This window comes from Calonectris borealis, chromosome 4 (genome assembly GCF_964195595.1).
Source record: "Calonectris borealis chromosome 4, bCalBor7.hap1.2, whole genome shotgun sequence".
NCBI classification, from domain to species: domain Eukaryota; kingdom Metazoa; phylum Chordata; class Aves; order Procellariiformes; family Procellariidae; genus Calonectris; species Calonectris borealis.
The window spans coordinates 85,686,581-85,703,344 of NC_134315.1; the positions used below are offsets into that span (position 1 = coordinate 85,686,581).

Consider the following 16,764-nt stretch of genomic DNA (forward strand, 5'->3'; position numbering starts at 1 on the left):
ACCTTCTGGTATCATAGTGAATGGTGTGTATGTATCTCCTCAGGGGAGGACAGAGTCTCTTAACGTCAATCACGCTGGAGGTTGTTGCCGAAGAGCCCAGCGTAGCTCTGGCCCCGTGCTTTGCCTCCACGACTGGAGCTGTAGGTTGTCAAAACGCGGTGTTTGCCAAGGCAGTGGGACATCGCGGGGCGCGTACAGGTTACGTCTGTTGAGAACGAAATAACGCTGAGTTTGGTAGATTTGCTGGCCAAGACGGACCCGCATCTGGTGAGACAAAGCCCTGACCCAGGGCAGGGTGCTCCGGTCGCTCCCCTGGGTCGCGCGCGGCCAGCCAGAGCCCCTGGGCCGGGGCGCCTCTGCTCACCCAGCAGAGCAAGCAGGGAGTCGTCCTCTTTTAGTCTCCCGGGCTGTTTTTGACAGCCCGTCTCTGTGACCTTCCCTCAGCTGCAGTCCCCAGGCCTGCGACCAGCGCGCCGGTGCTCTCTTCGCGCTGCCAGCACACTCGCACTCCCTCGGCCATGACTTAAACAGCGGCTTTGGAGACATCTGGTTTGCTGAAGTCGAGCCATTCGTCTAATCCCAAACCTACATGTGAGTCCGTTTTATAATCCCCCCCAGAAAAAAATGTAACTGCAAGAGGTTCTGCAACCATTATCAGCACCGACGGGGCGGCACGGATCATGTTTTCCTCTTAGGTCGGTGGAAAATAGGAGATTTGGAATTTGGCAAGTTATTTCCTTACGTTTTTCCATGTAATTGTAAAAGGTCTTCTCTCTTTTTTTTCCTCTCAAAACGAAAACAAAAAACCGAAACAAACCCCCCGAGTTCAAAGACATGCAAATGAACCCATTACTATTTTTACAGTAATTTTTCTCCGCTGGAAAACAAATTGTATAAACAGACTTCTAAAAAGAAAGCCCCTCAGAACCGGGCAGAGGAAGTGTTCCTCCGGTACGACTTGAAATAAAAAAGCAGCACACCTGCCTCCAGCCGGTTTCCCTGCGACGCATGTCTCGCGCAGCCCCAGCTGTGTGAAGTCGCTTCCAAGTCAAACAAGTAGCAATCTGTAAGTAGCACCTAAAGAGGAGCAAGGCCAGGCCTTGCCAGCAAAACCCCAGCCCTAAAGGTTCCGCTGCACAGGCTTTATTTTCCTTTCCCTGACCCATTTGCGCAGAGTTGTTAGTGATGGCCTGGCCCGCCTCCCTGTACACAGCAAACCAATAATAAATAGCAGGCAGCTGACACCCCCGGACACCTGCGGCACGCCGAACACTGGGGGATTGTTCATCCGCGGGCCCCGGGGCCGGGCGCCATCGGGAGGCTTCTCCTGGCTGCGTGTCCGCCCGGACGCGGGCGGTCGGGGAGAAAGTCAAGCGGGACGGCTCTGGGGCCCCGAAAGGTTTCCTGGCCAATTAATAGACACTATTTGATTTTTTTTCTTTCCGTCAGAGGAAGAACGAGGATGACCAAGGTGTGGATACAGGAGCCCTCTGTGCAGCGCTGCCGTTGTCTCGGGGGCGGGCTCGCCCGTGGAAATCCAGCTCGTGCACTGTTTGGGCAGGCTTTGCGCAGTCCCTTTCAGCGACCTTAAGGCATACCCTTATTATTCTAGTTTCTCGTGCCTCGCTACTTATTTATTCGTGAATTAGGTGTCTGCCAGGGAAAATACTTTGATGCCCTTCTGATGGAGCAGGTACAGGAGAGCGAGCTGAAAAAAAAAAAAAAACCACCCCAAAACCCCTAAGCAATATTTATGGACTTTTGAAAGTTGAGATTCTTGGAAAAAAAGGCTGCATTTCTACTCCCATACTTTCCAGGCTGAAATCTTTTGCTAGCTTATCTAACGGTTTACCTGTCTAATAGTGACACAGCTTTTATACGTTTTAGCAGGAGAAATAGAAATGTATGTTTTCAGTGAATCGGCTAGAAAAATGACTTGAATTTCTCCATTTCTTTCTGCACGTTCATTTCTTACGGTACCACGGGTGAGCGACAAACCCATGATGACTTCTGCAAACTCGGAACTGACCGTATGTTCAGCTACGCTTGCAATCGCTTAGGCCGTCTGACCCACAACACGTTCTTTAGCTCAGAGGGAAGAGTTAATAAAAAAACCTAACAGCCTTGTTTTAGAAACCTCTGGTTTAGGAAGCGCTTGAGCTGCAGGTTGCTGGGGTTCAGGATACTGCGTTGGGGAAGCGGCGTTACATACCTGCCCTGTTGTTCTGTATTTTCCCAGACGTCTATTGTTGGTCCCTTCAGGGACAGCAACAGATTTTGGTGGGCTTTAGTCTGCCGGTTTTCTGGTTTTGTGACCTAAGGACAGAGCTTTCCCAGAATCAGACCACTGCCCTTACCGACAGCCAGCAAATCCCCTTTAATAAGTGGTATTTTGCCTTCGTGTGTCCCTGTTACGGATGGACCGTAGAACTGGGGCTTGTAAAGACTCGGTAGGATGCACTTGACCGTTAGCGCACAGTTCTCTGGGTTTTTACAGGGACAGGGTACAGAACAAGATCGTTGCTCTGGTGTAGGTGAATGCGTCACGTGGCCGCGGTAGTCTCGATCCAGGAGGGATGCCTTTCCTGCTTCCTTCAGCCAGACTCGGCTATTGCTATTCACTTACAAGCTGCGGAGATCGGCCTCGGCGTCAGAAAACGAGTAGCCCAGGGGCCCTTGCCAAACCTGTCGCTTGTGTGTAATGGGGTTACCTCGGCCTCTCTCGCTCTCGCTGTGGCTTTTGACAGGCTCCTGCGCAGCCCGGGGTCCTGACGACAAGGTCTCTCCTGCCCCTCGGCCCCCTGCAGCGCGGCGGGGCTGGGGCAGTCCAGGCTAGTGGGTTTTGCTGGCTGCTGCCACTGTGGGCTCAGGAGGATTTCTGTCGGGGTTTCGTTCAGGCACAGGAATAAGGACGCTTTTTCTCACGCGTCTTCAAGAAAACTTGGAAGATCTGAGTCAGTCAGCTTTCCTTCCAGTGATTCTTGAGTTGAGACTACTGCTTTCTGTTGGGGATGCTTGAGGTTTTATATCAAAGTTACTAGTGCGACAGAGCATCAGCTGTAATGATGATTTGGAATATTTTGTATATATATTAGTTGGCCTGCAAGAACCACTGACTTGCTACTGACAGTAAAATATGTGGCTATCGAACACACTCTGAGCTGATGTATTTCAAGTGAAATGAGAGAAGCAGCCAGTGGTGCTTTTTTCCCTTCTGGTTTGTTTCAGTGCTAAACTGATGTTGCCACTGAAAGCCAAAAAAAAAAAAAAAAAAGGCATTTAGCTGAGGAAAACAAGAACTGGCAAAAGTTTAATGCAAGCAGGGCTGAGCAATGGGGCAAATACTGAGAAGAGGGTGAAACCGTCCAGGAATTTCGGTAGATTTTGCAAGGGACTTACCTGCAAGGCAGTTTGTTTTACCAAAATAAGTTTCAAGGATGCTATTTGAAAAGAATGAGATGTCATGGAAGGCTTTGATCGACAAAGGATCCTTTTTGTGAAGTTTTCCCTATTCTTTCAAGTCTCTTTTTCCAGACTTTTTCCGAGCAAGGCCATCCGTGGCTGTAGCACCGGAGTAGGGACTCAGCCTGTGCTTTTTCCCCAGTCTCCCCACAAAAGGGAGCTGCAATGGCCCCACATCCCCTAAATCCTTCACCCTGCCTCGCGGCTGGACGCCACGGAAAAATTGCGTGCTGGGGCTTGGCAGAGGGATTCGGAAGAAGCACACAGGAACTCAGTTTCTGTAGCAGGCATAAAGTGTCATCCTGAGCAGCTAGAAACCCCCTGTTTTTCATGTTGCCTCCTATGGGATCGTGGTAGCCATGACACGGGGATACACGGTGTCCTGCTGTGGTGCGCAGCGCGGCTCGGCGGAGTCGCTCTCGCAGCCGGCACCTTAGTGGAGAATGTGGTTCAAAAAGATTTTGTTTGTGCGAGAGAGCGTAAACAGGCTGAGATGGCAGCTCTTCTGGGCGTTCTTGGGTGTTCTTCCCTCAGCTTTCTCTCTTCACGTACTGGGTTGGGTTTTGGTTTTGTCTCTGTGTTTCTGAATTTACTACAAGGCTTGTAGTTCTTCAGTAGCTTTAAAGAAAAGCTTGCTTCCCAAAAAGGTTTCAGGAAGCATCTGCAGTTCTCTTTTTTGATAGGTCCTAATTAAAAAGCAACCCCGTTCTCCCCAATCCTACACTTAAATTCAGGTGGGGTGGGGGGTCCTGCACTGGCTTTTCTTTTTGGTTTTTTTTTTTCTTTTCTGTGTTGTTTCTTCTTGTTTGCCTTTTCTCCCCCCCCCCCCCCCCCCCCCCCCCATCTTTCCTTACATACGGACAACTGCCTTTGTACTTCTGCTTCTTTCCTCCTTGCGTCTCTTCATTCTGCTCAGAGCATTACCTGCAGTAACTATCCCTCATCGACCTGGACAGCGAATGCTCCTCTGCCAGGAAAACGTGCCTCGTTCCACATTAGCTGAGCCCAAAGGCTGTGGCTACCTTCTCGCTGCTAACGCTGACTTCTTATGTCTGTCTGAGTGAATTTTAGGTTCTGTGTGCATTTCTGTTTTTAATAAGCTCCTTTATTTTAATGCTAACAGAATTAATCTAAACTCACACTCTCAGCAGGCTGTTCTCAGCCAGAATATTGTTTTCAAACTGAGGCAACACCCTGTTTACATAGATAAGCAAATTCACAGTCCACAGAGCTTCTTCCAGTCGGAGCAGCTGCTGAACACTTAACAGTAAGGGACTGGGAAGCACATGTTTCACATACATAGCAAACATTTCTTCTTCTGAAGGGTAACCATATTTTTTTGCTTTTTCTTTTTTTTTTTTTTTTCCCTGAAGAGTTGAAAGCTAGAACATCTGCTTCTTGGCCAGCCATTCTTTCCCACAAACGCTGTTTCCCAGGTTCAAAAAAGCTTGGTTAGGTTATTGTGTGTGCATGCCTCTCGGTGCCTGCGTTTCTGAAGTACGCCCAGGAGCGCACCAGGGGAAGGCAGGGAACTGCTAAACAAGGCAAACTCCGTTGTGGACCTGTGGCGCGACCGCAGCCGCTGCTGCGGAGTGCTGCTGCGTGGCCAGCCCCGAGGGCCGTCACCTCCGGCTGTCCTGCAGCGCTGCTGTGCTGGCGGAGGCGGCGGTTCAGTGAGACAGGCTCCTGCCCGTTCGTGCGACGGCTCTGCCGTCGGCATCGTCAGGGGCTGCTCTCGGGGCATAAATGTGAAGGTGCCTGGCTGGACGGACGGAAGTAGTGCGCGCTCACAGTCGACTTCTCAAGGAATTTGGCCCCAGAGAAACACATGTTCCCTATCTCAGTTGCCTATTTAATTTATTGTAATAACTGGGCTGCTTTTCTTACGTCCTCAACCTGCAAAGGTCTGCGGGAGGGGGGCGGCAGGTACAGGCTGTGCACAGCAGAGCTCAGGTTGAATCCAGACCCGAGTACCCGGCCGGCGAGAGGAGCCCCGCTCTCGGGATCTTCCTGAGGTGCCTCTGCCTCGAAAACGTTCCCTGAATGCTGCCTCTGATGGCCTTTGCCTGGCTCGTCAATGCACAGAACACAGACGGTCGCTAACGAAAGCCTGAAGCCCTTCAGCACGGCAGTCTTCTGCTTGTCCCAGTGAAAGCTATAGCTTATCTGACAACTGAGGTGTTGGGCCTTGAGTAATAATTTTAGCAGCTGTGTGGTCTGCTCTCAGTGTTTGTCCTGCAACACCAGCGTGAACTAGGTCTCTGTGAACTACAGAAGATTTTTACCGTTTGGTACAAGGTACAGCACGTAATGCTTTCTGTTATGGCGTGGTTCTTGTCTCTGTGTTTCTGCTAAATAAATAAAATATCCAAGAGTACTTCTGACCTGCGTGTCCCAGGTCAGCACCAGGCAGTGCTCTTCGGGGCTGGAATCCAGCATTTAGCTGCTGAACAGGGAAAGCGTATAGAGATGCCATCTAACTCGTATGGTCAGAGCTTGAAGATACTTTAAGTGAGGAAAAAAAACCAAGGCAAACATAAATTTTATATTCGTGTGGGGGTGTAGAAGGATCTCTTCTTTTCTGTTTTGTTTTGTGTGGTTTTTTTTTTTCCAATTTGTATGTACCTTTAGAACACGTCCTGCTTATTTTGGATAGGTGAGAAGAAAGCAGACTAAAGGCTGCTGTGATCCTGTGCTTACTCTCAAAGTCCTTGTTTTTTCTTCTTTTGTACAGTAATAGGCAGGTAAAAGATGCGTGTTTTCCAAAAGCCTGCTTGGCATTTTTGAGCATAGGAGAAGGAAACGGAAGTAATTTCAGACACACTACAAGTTTAGAAACGCTTCAAAGTTAGCATAAGTAAGAGAGCGGTAGTTCCCCATGAAAATCTGGGAATGCGCACAGGGCGCGTTCTAGGCTTGCCTTAGTGGGGCTTCAGTCTCTCTACTAAAAGGACAACATATTTCTGCTGTACCCTGCCCCCTTCACCCAAAACCAAATTGTGCAGACGGTAAAATCCCAACCTGTAAGCCTACGTTTTATGCTGTTTTCACTCCCAGCTAGCCAAAAGAACAGGTCAGCAATTTATTCCTACTTGCAAAGCAGAAACGGTAATAGCATCTGTTTTAAAGATACAGAGGTGAGGTCCTTGCTCTGACCACTGTTGCTCACTGGTATTTCTATTAGATGTAACGTGATCTGCAGGTGGCAAATAAGGCCAAACGCTGTGCAACAAAAATAAATTGCTACTCATGAAAAATATATTTCAACTGGTAATGTATTTTACGCCTGTCCCTTTCAGCCTAATTGGGCTTGTTCCCCTGGGTCCCCACCTGTGATATTGTCCACATGAAAAGAGCTTCCTCAGTGAATTAGTAATTGCCTCCTAGATACTGTCTGTCTTTACTTCCCTGTCATCCACGTTCGGTTTGGCATGCTATTAAAGGACTCGCGTTGCGAGACTGTTTCACCAGACAGCAGGGCTGCTCTCTTTGTATTCCCGTATATTCTCCCTCCTCAGCTACTCCGCACTTGAACACGTCTGCATTGCAGTCATTTCAAAGCAAGCTGAATCATGGCGCGCGCCAGTTCGTTTGCCATCTCGTAGGTCCCAGTCCAGCAAAGCCCTTGGACGCAGTTAAAAAACGGCTGTAATTAGGGTGTAGGACGGGCCCACAAACTGTGCTGAGGAGGTGCTGAAAGACAAGGCTGCGTTAAAATGTTTTCTTTCAGAGTGGCCATGTTCTGCTCTAAGGATAGAGGAAAGGCAAGGGATGCGGGAGAGCGAAAGGTTTTCCTAAGAGATAACTGACGCCCATACCTTTTAATCCCCAGTAAGAACCTGTTGGTTTTCCCCCTCCCGGGGATGTTAATTGGTCGTACCAACAACGTTGGCCCTCACTGCACACTTTGCTAGCGTAGGAAAAAGGCCTGAGGTCTGGAGAGCTCATTTGCAGCATCACCTTATGAAAAAGTGAAGACAGCCTTCTGGTACGTGGGTAATTATCGGAAATTTGAGGTCTCTCTCAGAAGGCTATCTGTATCAATAGCTTTTCTTTCAGAAGCAGCATAACTCAGCAGCACACTAAGATCACAGCTCGGACGAACCCCACAGTGCGGCAGGGCAGGGCAGACACTGGTACCAATTCCTCCAAGAGAAGAGTGGGGCACGGAGGAGCGATGCCTGTGGCAGGTCCCTTGGTTCCACCCTCTCACCAGAGAGGAATGATCCTTCAGGTGTGGAATATTTCAAAGAGCCAGCTTCAGCTTAATGTGAGGCATGTAATTCTTTCTGGTAATGTTAACAAAATAGGAAAAAACAAATTCTGCTTCAACCCGGCAAGTCTGATCGGCGCTCGCCAGTGTCAGTGGAAGTAGGTCTTCTGTCTTTGATGAAAGTTGAGCCTGTCTCACGAGGCACACAAATATACCCCAAATGATGGGCAAATCCTAGCACTTAGGTGTCCGTGGTAAGGTCTTGTTGGGAATCAGAACCAATTGTAGGAGACATGTTTCAGTGTATGAAGGAGTACATAGGAGCGAGTCGTTGGCAGCTGCTGTTTGGTTTTTTTCCTTACAACTTACAAGTTCACAAATGGAACTAGACCCCAACATAGACAATATTTTCTCAGATATCATGTGGCAATTGTGCGCAGAATGGTTTTTTTCCTTTCAAGATGTAGGTGGAAGGCCTTCACGGTTGCGCAATCCTGCCTTTTCAGCAGATGATTTTAGTAGCTTTTGAAGCACAGCTTGAAGAACATGCTTCAAAACCTGGGAAAACCCAGCACCCAAATCAGTCCAGTTATGGGCTGGACTCTTAGCCAGCCTAACGCTAGCGATGTATAAGCAAACTGTAAGCAGGAGGTAAGTGTAATTTGTGCCTCTTCTAAAATCCTTTTATACTGCCTCAGCTGTATACAATGGCATTAATGTATGTGAGAATCGAGTCCGCAGTGTTTGCAAATGATGGTCAAAGGAAAGCTGTGTTTGTATTTTTCCTGCCCGAACAGCTTTGCTGGCTTTCCTTCTTTTCTTTCATGGATTTGAAATGTGGCGCAAAGATCACACACTTTTGTTTCATTGCTTTGAATGCGCTGGATGAAACAGCCCTCAGGTTGCTTTTCAAATTACAGAAGTGCGCGCAGGAGGCTGGAGTGGATCTTCATGATTGATCGGGGGTGTGCCATGAACAAGAAGGCCCACCCGGTACATAGAATATTTGTCAATATGTGGACTTATAGGAAGCAGTGTGTACCATAGTGTACCACTTGCAGAAGTTTTGTAGTTTAGGTTTAGGTCCAGGAAAATTCCCAAAATACTATCCAAATTAACTGAACCTCTAGTGTTTGGGGGGAAAAAACCCACAAGTATTGAACTCAAAATCAAACGCCTTAGTGCTTCAAGTTTCTACCTGTGCTGGAAGTACTCAGAAGTTGATCTTCTTTCCATGTTTGTCCCTGTCTGACTGGCCTGCTTCCAATGTTTCTAACCGATAGCACAGGACCTGATTTTGGGCTGGGGGAAGTCAGTGCAAAGTTTTAGTCGATTTTGATGATCGCTGGGTGGGAGAAACACGCTTACTGGAATGCCCTGGTAGGGCTGCGCATTACAAGGCAAACAGCGATGGCAACAGAATTGTACAAATATTCCGTGTAGGTAAGAAGATCAATCAGTGGCTGGACAAACTGGTTATTCACAGTGGTTTGTTGGGTTTCTTTAATGTGATTTGAAGTATGACAGGTTGGTATTAGTCTTTTCCAAGGATCACATACATACGCTCCTGAAGAAAGCGTCCCCGTATTTAGCATAGCCAAGTGCAGCTCCTTATAAACGTTCTGCTTTTGTCTACAGGAAGCAGCAGATGCAAATGGTTTAGGAATAATGAGAGCATTGGCATCCCAGAATATTAGTCTACTCTAAAACCACATCACTGGGGATGGAAGCGAGAAAGATAAGCAGGGAAACGTAGGATCCTATTCTGTTCCACATGACAGTTTCCAGATCTGGAACTTTATCCGCCGCCTCAGCCTCTCCCCCATGGAGTGATTTATATTTACATAAATATATAATAAACAAATAAATGTAAATATGTGGATTTATATTTATCCCCTGTAAATACTGCATCTCTCTTCTCTAGCGTCTGACCGGAAAAGAGGGAAAAAGAACTCGGTGTCGCTAGATGATCGTCGTAGGCCCCTTCCAAAAGAACTGTTCTGTTCTGTTCTAATTTGCTCCAAATTGCAGCAATTTTACGTCAGTTTACCCCAGTTGTAAACAGGTTCAGTTGTTAGGCCCAAAAGCTCTATGTAGGCGTACCTTTCAAACTCCATCTTAAGTTAAAGCTTTTTCACCTTTCACCACGTAATAAGTTCCTGAAAACTCGCAGATGGATGCAGAGCACAAAGTCTGTGCTTCGTAGGGTTTGTGGCGTTAGAGACGAACCAGCAGAGTAACGAAGAGGCTTTTAGGAGAAGATCTTCCTGTTCGTGGGTTTTATGGTATTTCTGTTCTCTCTTTCAGTGACTTTTCAGTCAGGAGCTTTATCCTTTTGGCAGGAAAGAATGCAAAGTCTTCCTCAGGGGCAAAAAGGTGCGACACAATTAAAAACTTCAGAATAACTTAAGAAAATTCAAGCTGATTCATAGTTTAATGAATGAATGCTTACAGGTGGTTAGAAATGAGTCACGGCTGAGGAGAGAAGAGACCCAATGTTGACAGATGAGAGGGATCAAAGGCCGTTAGTTTTGAGGAGGAGGCCTCAAAAGTGTACCTTTAGCATAGAACATTTTTGTTGAGATAGTCTGGTTGCTCTCTTAGAGTTTGTGAAGCAGTTTTGATGGTAGTCTCTATGCTTGCCTGTAGTTCCGTGTTGATTTATAGCTGATAGTATGTGAACGTTATTTTAGGACATGAATTTTGTAAGCAGAAGAGCCTTGAAAGGTAGCCCTCTGTTTAACGTTGCAAATACTACTGTAAGATCTGCCAGCTTTTTTAAATGATCGGATGATACTGCGCAAGTCAAGGCGTTCGTTTCAAACTAGCTTCTCCGAAGGACGATGAATCCCGTTTTCAGATGCACGACATAGACCTAGCCTTGTATCTAAGCGTGGGTGCAGCGTGTTGTTGCCGTGCTCTGTGCTGGGGACAGTCCTGTTTCTCTCATTGCCCCGTATCTGCCCTTACCTGGCTCTCCAGACGCATAAATCAGTCGTTCAAAACGGGGGGTGCTGGGGACGGGGAGGAGACGTGTATTTCAAGGTGGTCGGACGTACTGCAGGAGATTCTTCTGGCTCTTCCTATCAACGACGTTGATGGTACAAAATTGCAAAATGAGCAACACATGTTTTGATGGAATTAAATGTGAAATTGGGAAAGGAAACATGTCTCAAGTATAACAAAGGCTTGCCAGATAAACCATTACACTCTAGAAATACGCTGCTGTTAAAACAAAAAATGTTTTTTGAAAGAGTTCCATGTGGTATTGTTTCCATTTCCCCCACATTCAAAAAAGAAATACCCCTTGATTTCAGCTGAGTAAAAACAAACATATGTACAGCTAACAAATACCGTTATACCTCTCCTACCTAATAACCTCCACGCTCAGCGTTTACTTTTTCTTTCGTGGATCCCAGGATGCGAGAACCCTTCTGTCTTGCAAGTCCACACTCATCCTACCAGTTCTTTTGGCTTCTTGTGTTGTGGTGGTGTGTGAAAAAGAAGTGCCTTCTACCAACCCGTTCTCTGTTCGGTTGGAAAATAAAGCAAATAAAAGGTAAAGGAGAAGAGAAGGAGTGGAGAGTAAATGGGAAACAGGGTTTCCCAGCAACAAGTGGTACAGAAAGCCATCCCACCAGCGCCTTTGCCCGGGACGCGCGTCTCGGCAGCAGCGGAGATGCTCTCTCAAGTGCTACAACCCCGAGGCAGAAAGTCATCTCTTGCAGCCAGAGCCGCTGCTGAACGTGTCGCTGTCCTCCAGGTGCCTCGATGCCACCTTCAATTCGGCTCTGACACGCGGAGGTGCAACAGCTAAATGGGTCATTTGTTCTCCTACTTGTAGCCACCCTGCTTCAGTCAGCTTTATTTCTAGGCACAGATTTTGTTTTGCAGTTTGTTTGCTTGCATTTAAATAATCAGATTTTTGCTCTGGAACTCATTAGCTGTTAGGAGTGAAACAGTACGGGGGTTGTCTTGCAAGAGGGAGGGCTGGCGAAGTCTGCTCCGTTCTCCGGTCATAGCACAGAAGAGAGGGGTGTACGGTAACCAGTTTCCAGTCCGTCATCTTTCTGAAAAGCTAAAAATATGCTGTGAGTATTAAGTTGAATAAGTTTTGCTTTGGCTGTGGAGGTGCATCCCAAATAAAATAGCAATCTCACCCTTCCTACTCTGGTCCAGTACTTAGTGCGTGGACAGTAGCATTGTAGAATGGTCAAACAAAACGCTTAAAACCAGGCGTCCAAGGGCATTAGACTGCTTTAGGATTGCGCGCATGGGGCGGGCAGATACGGCCTGGGACCTCTGGGAAAACCCTTCCGAAGTGGCAGCAGGAGACATGGGGAATACACGAGGGCATGTTGCGTGACACTGCATTTATAGTTATTTTTACTGCAATGCTGCCAAGCTTGTGTTGAGAATATGCCGTAATAGGCCATAATTTAAGTGCCTTAACTCCTAACAGAAGCCTGGCCCCAGGTGAAGTTGAATATGTTTATGTACTCTCTAGCTATGTTTTTATACGGAAATCTGTGCATGTATGTTTCTATTCTTCATTTGTGGACGCTTTTGTGTTTTCCAGTCCATAATCTTCATTCGTGACCGAAATTCTCGTCACCAGGAGGTGTCCGCATACATCGACTATGCACACAGACTGACAACTGATGATTTTGAAGTCTACTTCAGTGGGAAGAAAAGACTTCTCCCTCGGAACACTGATCTGAGGTATTTATCTTGACTTTGTTTTCATTTATTTGCACTTAGGCAATATATAGGGAAAGATTTAAGTGTTTTTGAGTAGGAAGATGGCTTATGGAAGTGTTTTTCACTGAAAGGCGAACACCATGGATCAGAATTAGTTGTGGAGGACGGCTTTAAGAAGGGTCTCTGTCAGATGTATTTAGTCCGGAGCATAAAACACAGACGGGACATGACAACCATCGCCCGTCTCTGTATCTCTTGTTACCCTGAGGGACCTGTAAATAGCGACATGCTTTGATCCGTAAGAGCACACCTCTGGAGATGCCCCAGGTCACATCGCTGCAGTCAGTAATTGCAGGGACATCTCTAGCTTTGCCCGTTCTCCACAGCGTCCGCGGGAGGATGCTTTGCTGTGAAAGTGGGCCGCCTGCAGAGCTCTTCTGGTGGCAAATAAGACGGTGTGTTACCTGTGACTAACGAGAAACACCATCAATGAGCTTTTTCGCTGAAGAACGTGTTTTCCTTAAAATACATCCTGTGCCTGAGTGCCCGGAGGTACACGTATGAGATGTTCGTGCACTTCTGTTGGCGAAGGGCGAGTTGAAGGGGCTCGGTGCAGCGCAGGCTTGCGCCCCTGCTTAGCACTGTAGCAGATGTGATATGGCAGGCCGGTGCTGCTGACATGGGGGAAGAGATGGTAAAAATTGCAGTGGGCTGGTGCTGTGAGTCATTATGGGAGTCTCCTCCTCCCAGCTGTCAGAAGGTAAGAAGTGTCAACAGCTAGCTGCGACGGCATGCGCAGTTACTGTCTCCTGGTCGGCAGGCGTCCAGGACAAAGGAGCTAACCCATTTTCCCCATTTTCCGAGAGTGGTTTTCTGTAATGCAAATCGCTGCAAATACTGATATGTGTTACAGAGCAAAAAAGCAGGAATGAGCGTTGGAGGGGACAAGGGGGCTGGTGACGGTTTTGTGTTATTCGTTCGTGGGACAGCGGGTGTCAGTAATGAGGCAGAGACACTGAAATCCCTCCGCACTACCTGAGACGGGAAGCAAAAATCCTGATTTGGCGCTTTTAAATCGCAGGGATGAGCAGACAGTTGCTGTTTATGACTGAATTAAGAACAGGAGTGAACGTAACATTGGGTCTGCTTTGCATATTATGTCCTTTCTACATATTAGGATTTTATTAGTGGCTCATAAATAAGCCTTGTATAAATCATCGCTTTCACGTCCAATAAGAAATGTCACTGTCGTATCCAGTAGGTGTGCTTAGTCCTGGTTATTCTGAGTTGAAAAAGTCTCATGTAATGTATGCTTCAACCTCCTTTTCTTTCCCTTGTGTCAAAACTAGGGTACACTGCAAACTTCATGGACAGCTCAGTATGTTCATTCCTTCTAGTGGTAGAACGTAGCGTCAGGTGATACTTCATTTTACCTCTTGGTTAAAAAAAGGGGGGGGGAGGGGCTACCTTACATTACTTACATATGGAGTTTTGTAACTAGAATGTAACCCATTCAAAACTGCATTTGAACTTTCCAGCTGATCGTAAAGGGAAGTTCAGATAAAGCCTATGCAGTGCCAGGAAGGCTAGTTTCTTTTACTTTATATATATGTATCAATGTATGCACTGTAGTTAGTGAGGTTCGTATACAGATACATAAATATATATGTAACTATACCTATATGTACTGAAGTCTTGCTACATTGTACACGGGCTAAAGAAAGGACCTTCACTTTATGGTTAAACGACGTGGTTCTTGATGCATCATATGTACAAATTGGCTTTTCGTGAAAGCCCCATCAGGTCACGCAGAGAAGATCTCTCACTACATTTGTGTATCCCGTGGCCCACTGGAGTTGTTGAGCGCCCCGTTTTGCACCAGTTAGGTGTCTTCAGAGCAGCGCGTTTCATTCCCACCGTGTCCCTCATGGCTGACATTGAGAATGTTATTGGACAGATGGAGGACAGGTACGAAGAAGCCCAGGAAGAAAGACTTGGCCAGTGCTGTACTGATTTAAAGATTCTCATTGACGGAGAACTTCCCGTGTCCCCTGAAAACCTTTTCATTGAGTAGATAAAAACATCCCGTTTCTTGGTTGGAGTCTTAAATTTGAACTGCACCTGCTGGATCCTGGATTTGTAGTTGCATGCCAGGTTCAATATAGCTTTAGGATTAGACAAGTTGTAATTACATAGGCTGTCATCAAAACTGTCTTCAGCCATTCTTCAGTAATCTGAAAAGAATTTTCTTACAGGTCATTGTACACTTAATGGTCGTCCCTCATCTTGGCAGTGTTGTTCCTCTGCCTCTTTGTTTTCTACCCAGCTTCTTCAAAATGTGTCAAGAATGCTGTTTGTGAACGGTGATAATTTGACTGTATGTATAATTTCGTGCCTTCGCTTTTGAGTCTCTTGTCGAGCTCTGAATCTGAGTCTTTTCATCGCATTTTTCTTCCCTGGATACTTACGCGTTTAGGCAGGTATAAAAATGTCCGAGTACAGATGGCATATCTACGTCTCGGGCTGAAAGGCTGGTTGAGTATTTCTGTCAATATCTCTTAGGTTGTTCCTAAGAGTCGTCGTATCAGTTTAAGTCATTCCACGATGCTGCCTTCTTTAAAGAACAAGTCCGTTTGGGAAACTGCCTCCCTCAAAGCTTTATGAAGCCCTTGCTCTTGGTCGCATTTACTCTTAGGCCCTTGGGAGATTGTCAATCTTGGATTTTGCGGGAGAGGTTAGTATCTTGTGCAGAGCTATCAAATAATCTTTTAAATAGGGAAATCCATACTTTGCTGCAACACAGTTTTTCCTTAGCTGTCTGAGGCTGTCAGAAGATGTTAAACTTGGTCTTAAGTACCCTCTGAATCAGACTGTTGTTCACAATACAATGTGAAAATACTGTACTATTAAGTTTATGTGGTGTTCATACTTTAAATCCGGTGGGTAATATCGGAGGCTCTTGTATTTGATCTACGTGGTTCCTCTGAGTATTTTTGCCATTTTATTGCGTTGCCCTATCGAGGGAGTATTATTTATGTGATATAATCCTCATTTGGTTCCAGTTTATTAAATGAGAGGAATGTGTTAGGCAGTAAGTTCTTAAGAGATCTGGAATCTGGGCTGTAATTGAATCCATTCATTCTCAGCTAATTTATGTAATCTGATGAGAAACAAGTGTAATACAGTTTGTTCAAAGAAAATGGAGAATGTTCACTCGATGGAACCATACCAAAAAGTTATCTGAATGGAGAAGCACAGCAAAAGACGAAGTTTGGGCTCCCTTCTGTCTGATTAGCCGTACCTCGAGCGTCTCTCCTAGCGGGTGAGGATGACATGAACGTCTTGCAGTACAATTGTACTATTTCAATTTTGTGTGAACTCCTGCCCTGCTTTTTCATTAGCTTTCTGTGGCAGCGTGCTAGATGAGGTATTTTTGATACTGTGCACTGTAGCGTTTTACCGTCACACTAGGCTTGTGCTTGCAGTGTTTTCATTTCTTCTCACTAGTGTGCACATTCCTTCTCACTAGTGTGCACATTCCTTCTCACTAGTGTGCACATTTCCTCTTCTAGAGCAGAGCCAGGTAAGGAGCCTAGATTTGCCCTGAACTAATGGTCTGAAATCACTTCCTTATCTCATCAGCAGCGAAACTTGTTTGGTTTTGGCCCTGGCAGGCATCAGCCTGAGCATGGGAGGTCCGGCGTTCAGGGCTTTGTGGTGATGCACCTCGTCTGCTGTAGAAGCGCATCATGACACAGGGGTGCTTTCAGACACGGCATGTTGTTCTTTGTTATCGGCCAGAACCGTCCCATCACCTTCTGCCCTTCTTCTCGTAGTTCAGCTGTGGACTGTTTTGGCTGCGAGCGGGCGCAGCATTTGGCAGTCATTCATTAACTGGGGTTGGAATTCGCTCCCATCTTATTGTCAGGTATGTTCTAAGATACCATCTGTTAATCTGTAAAGACCTGTAGGCCAAATCATGGCCAGCAATACGTTCCCAAGCGTGGGGCACGAGGCAACTTCTCCCTTCCCTGCTGTGCCCTGTACCCCACAGATCTGAGAGCGATTTACAGGGAAGCGCTGCTCCTACCCCGCTTACCCAGGTGAGAGCCGAGAGGGAAGAAGTCTCATTTTCACGCTTTGCGGCTCGCAAAGACGAGCAGAGAACTTCTCCTCCCTCGAGGAGCAGGCGGCGGGAGCCGAACCGGCTCCAGCTGCGCCCCGGGAGCAGCGAGGCAGCAGCGACCGCATGCAGGGGTTGTGGTAATGGAGACGGCAGCCCGCAGCCTCTGGAAGTCGTTTCTCCCCAGCCAGGGCAGGCTCTGTGGCTGCCTGTACGTTAATCGATTACAGCAGGTAGAGGTGGGAGCGGGTCACCGACAGCAGGC

At 46.9% G+C, this 16,764-nt stretch overlaps 1 protein-coding gene across 1 annotated transcript in view; it reads left to right on the top strand.

Moving 5' to 3' along the window:
* The window catches only part of CFAP299 (cilia and flagella associated protein 299), a 216,804-nt gene that overhangs the window by 177,577 nt on the left and 22,463 nt on the right, over nucleotides 1-16,764 (top strand). Inside the window, exon 4 of the mRNA XM_075150471.1 lies at nucleotides 12,255-12,397. Within this exon, the coding sequence (XP_075006572.1) occupies nucleotides 12,255-12,397 (143 nt within the window). The remainder of the gene's footprint in view (nucleotides 1-12,254; nucleotides 12,398-16,764) is intronic.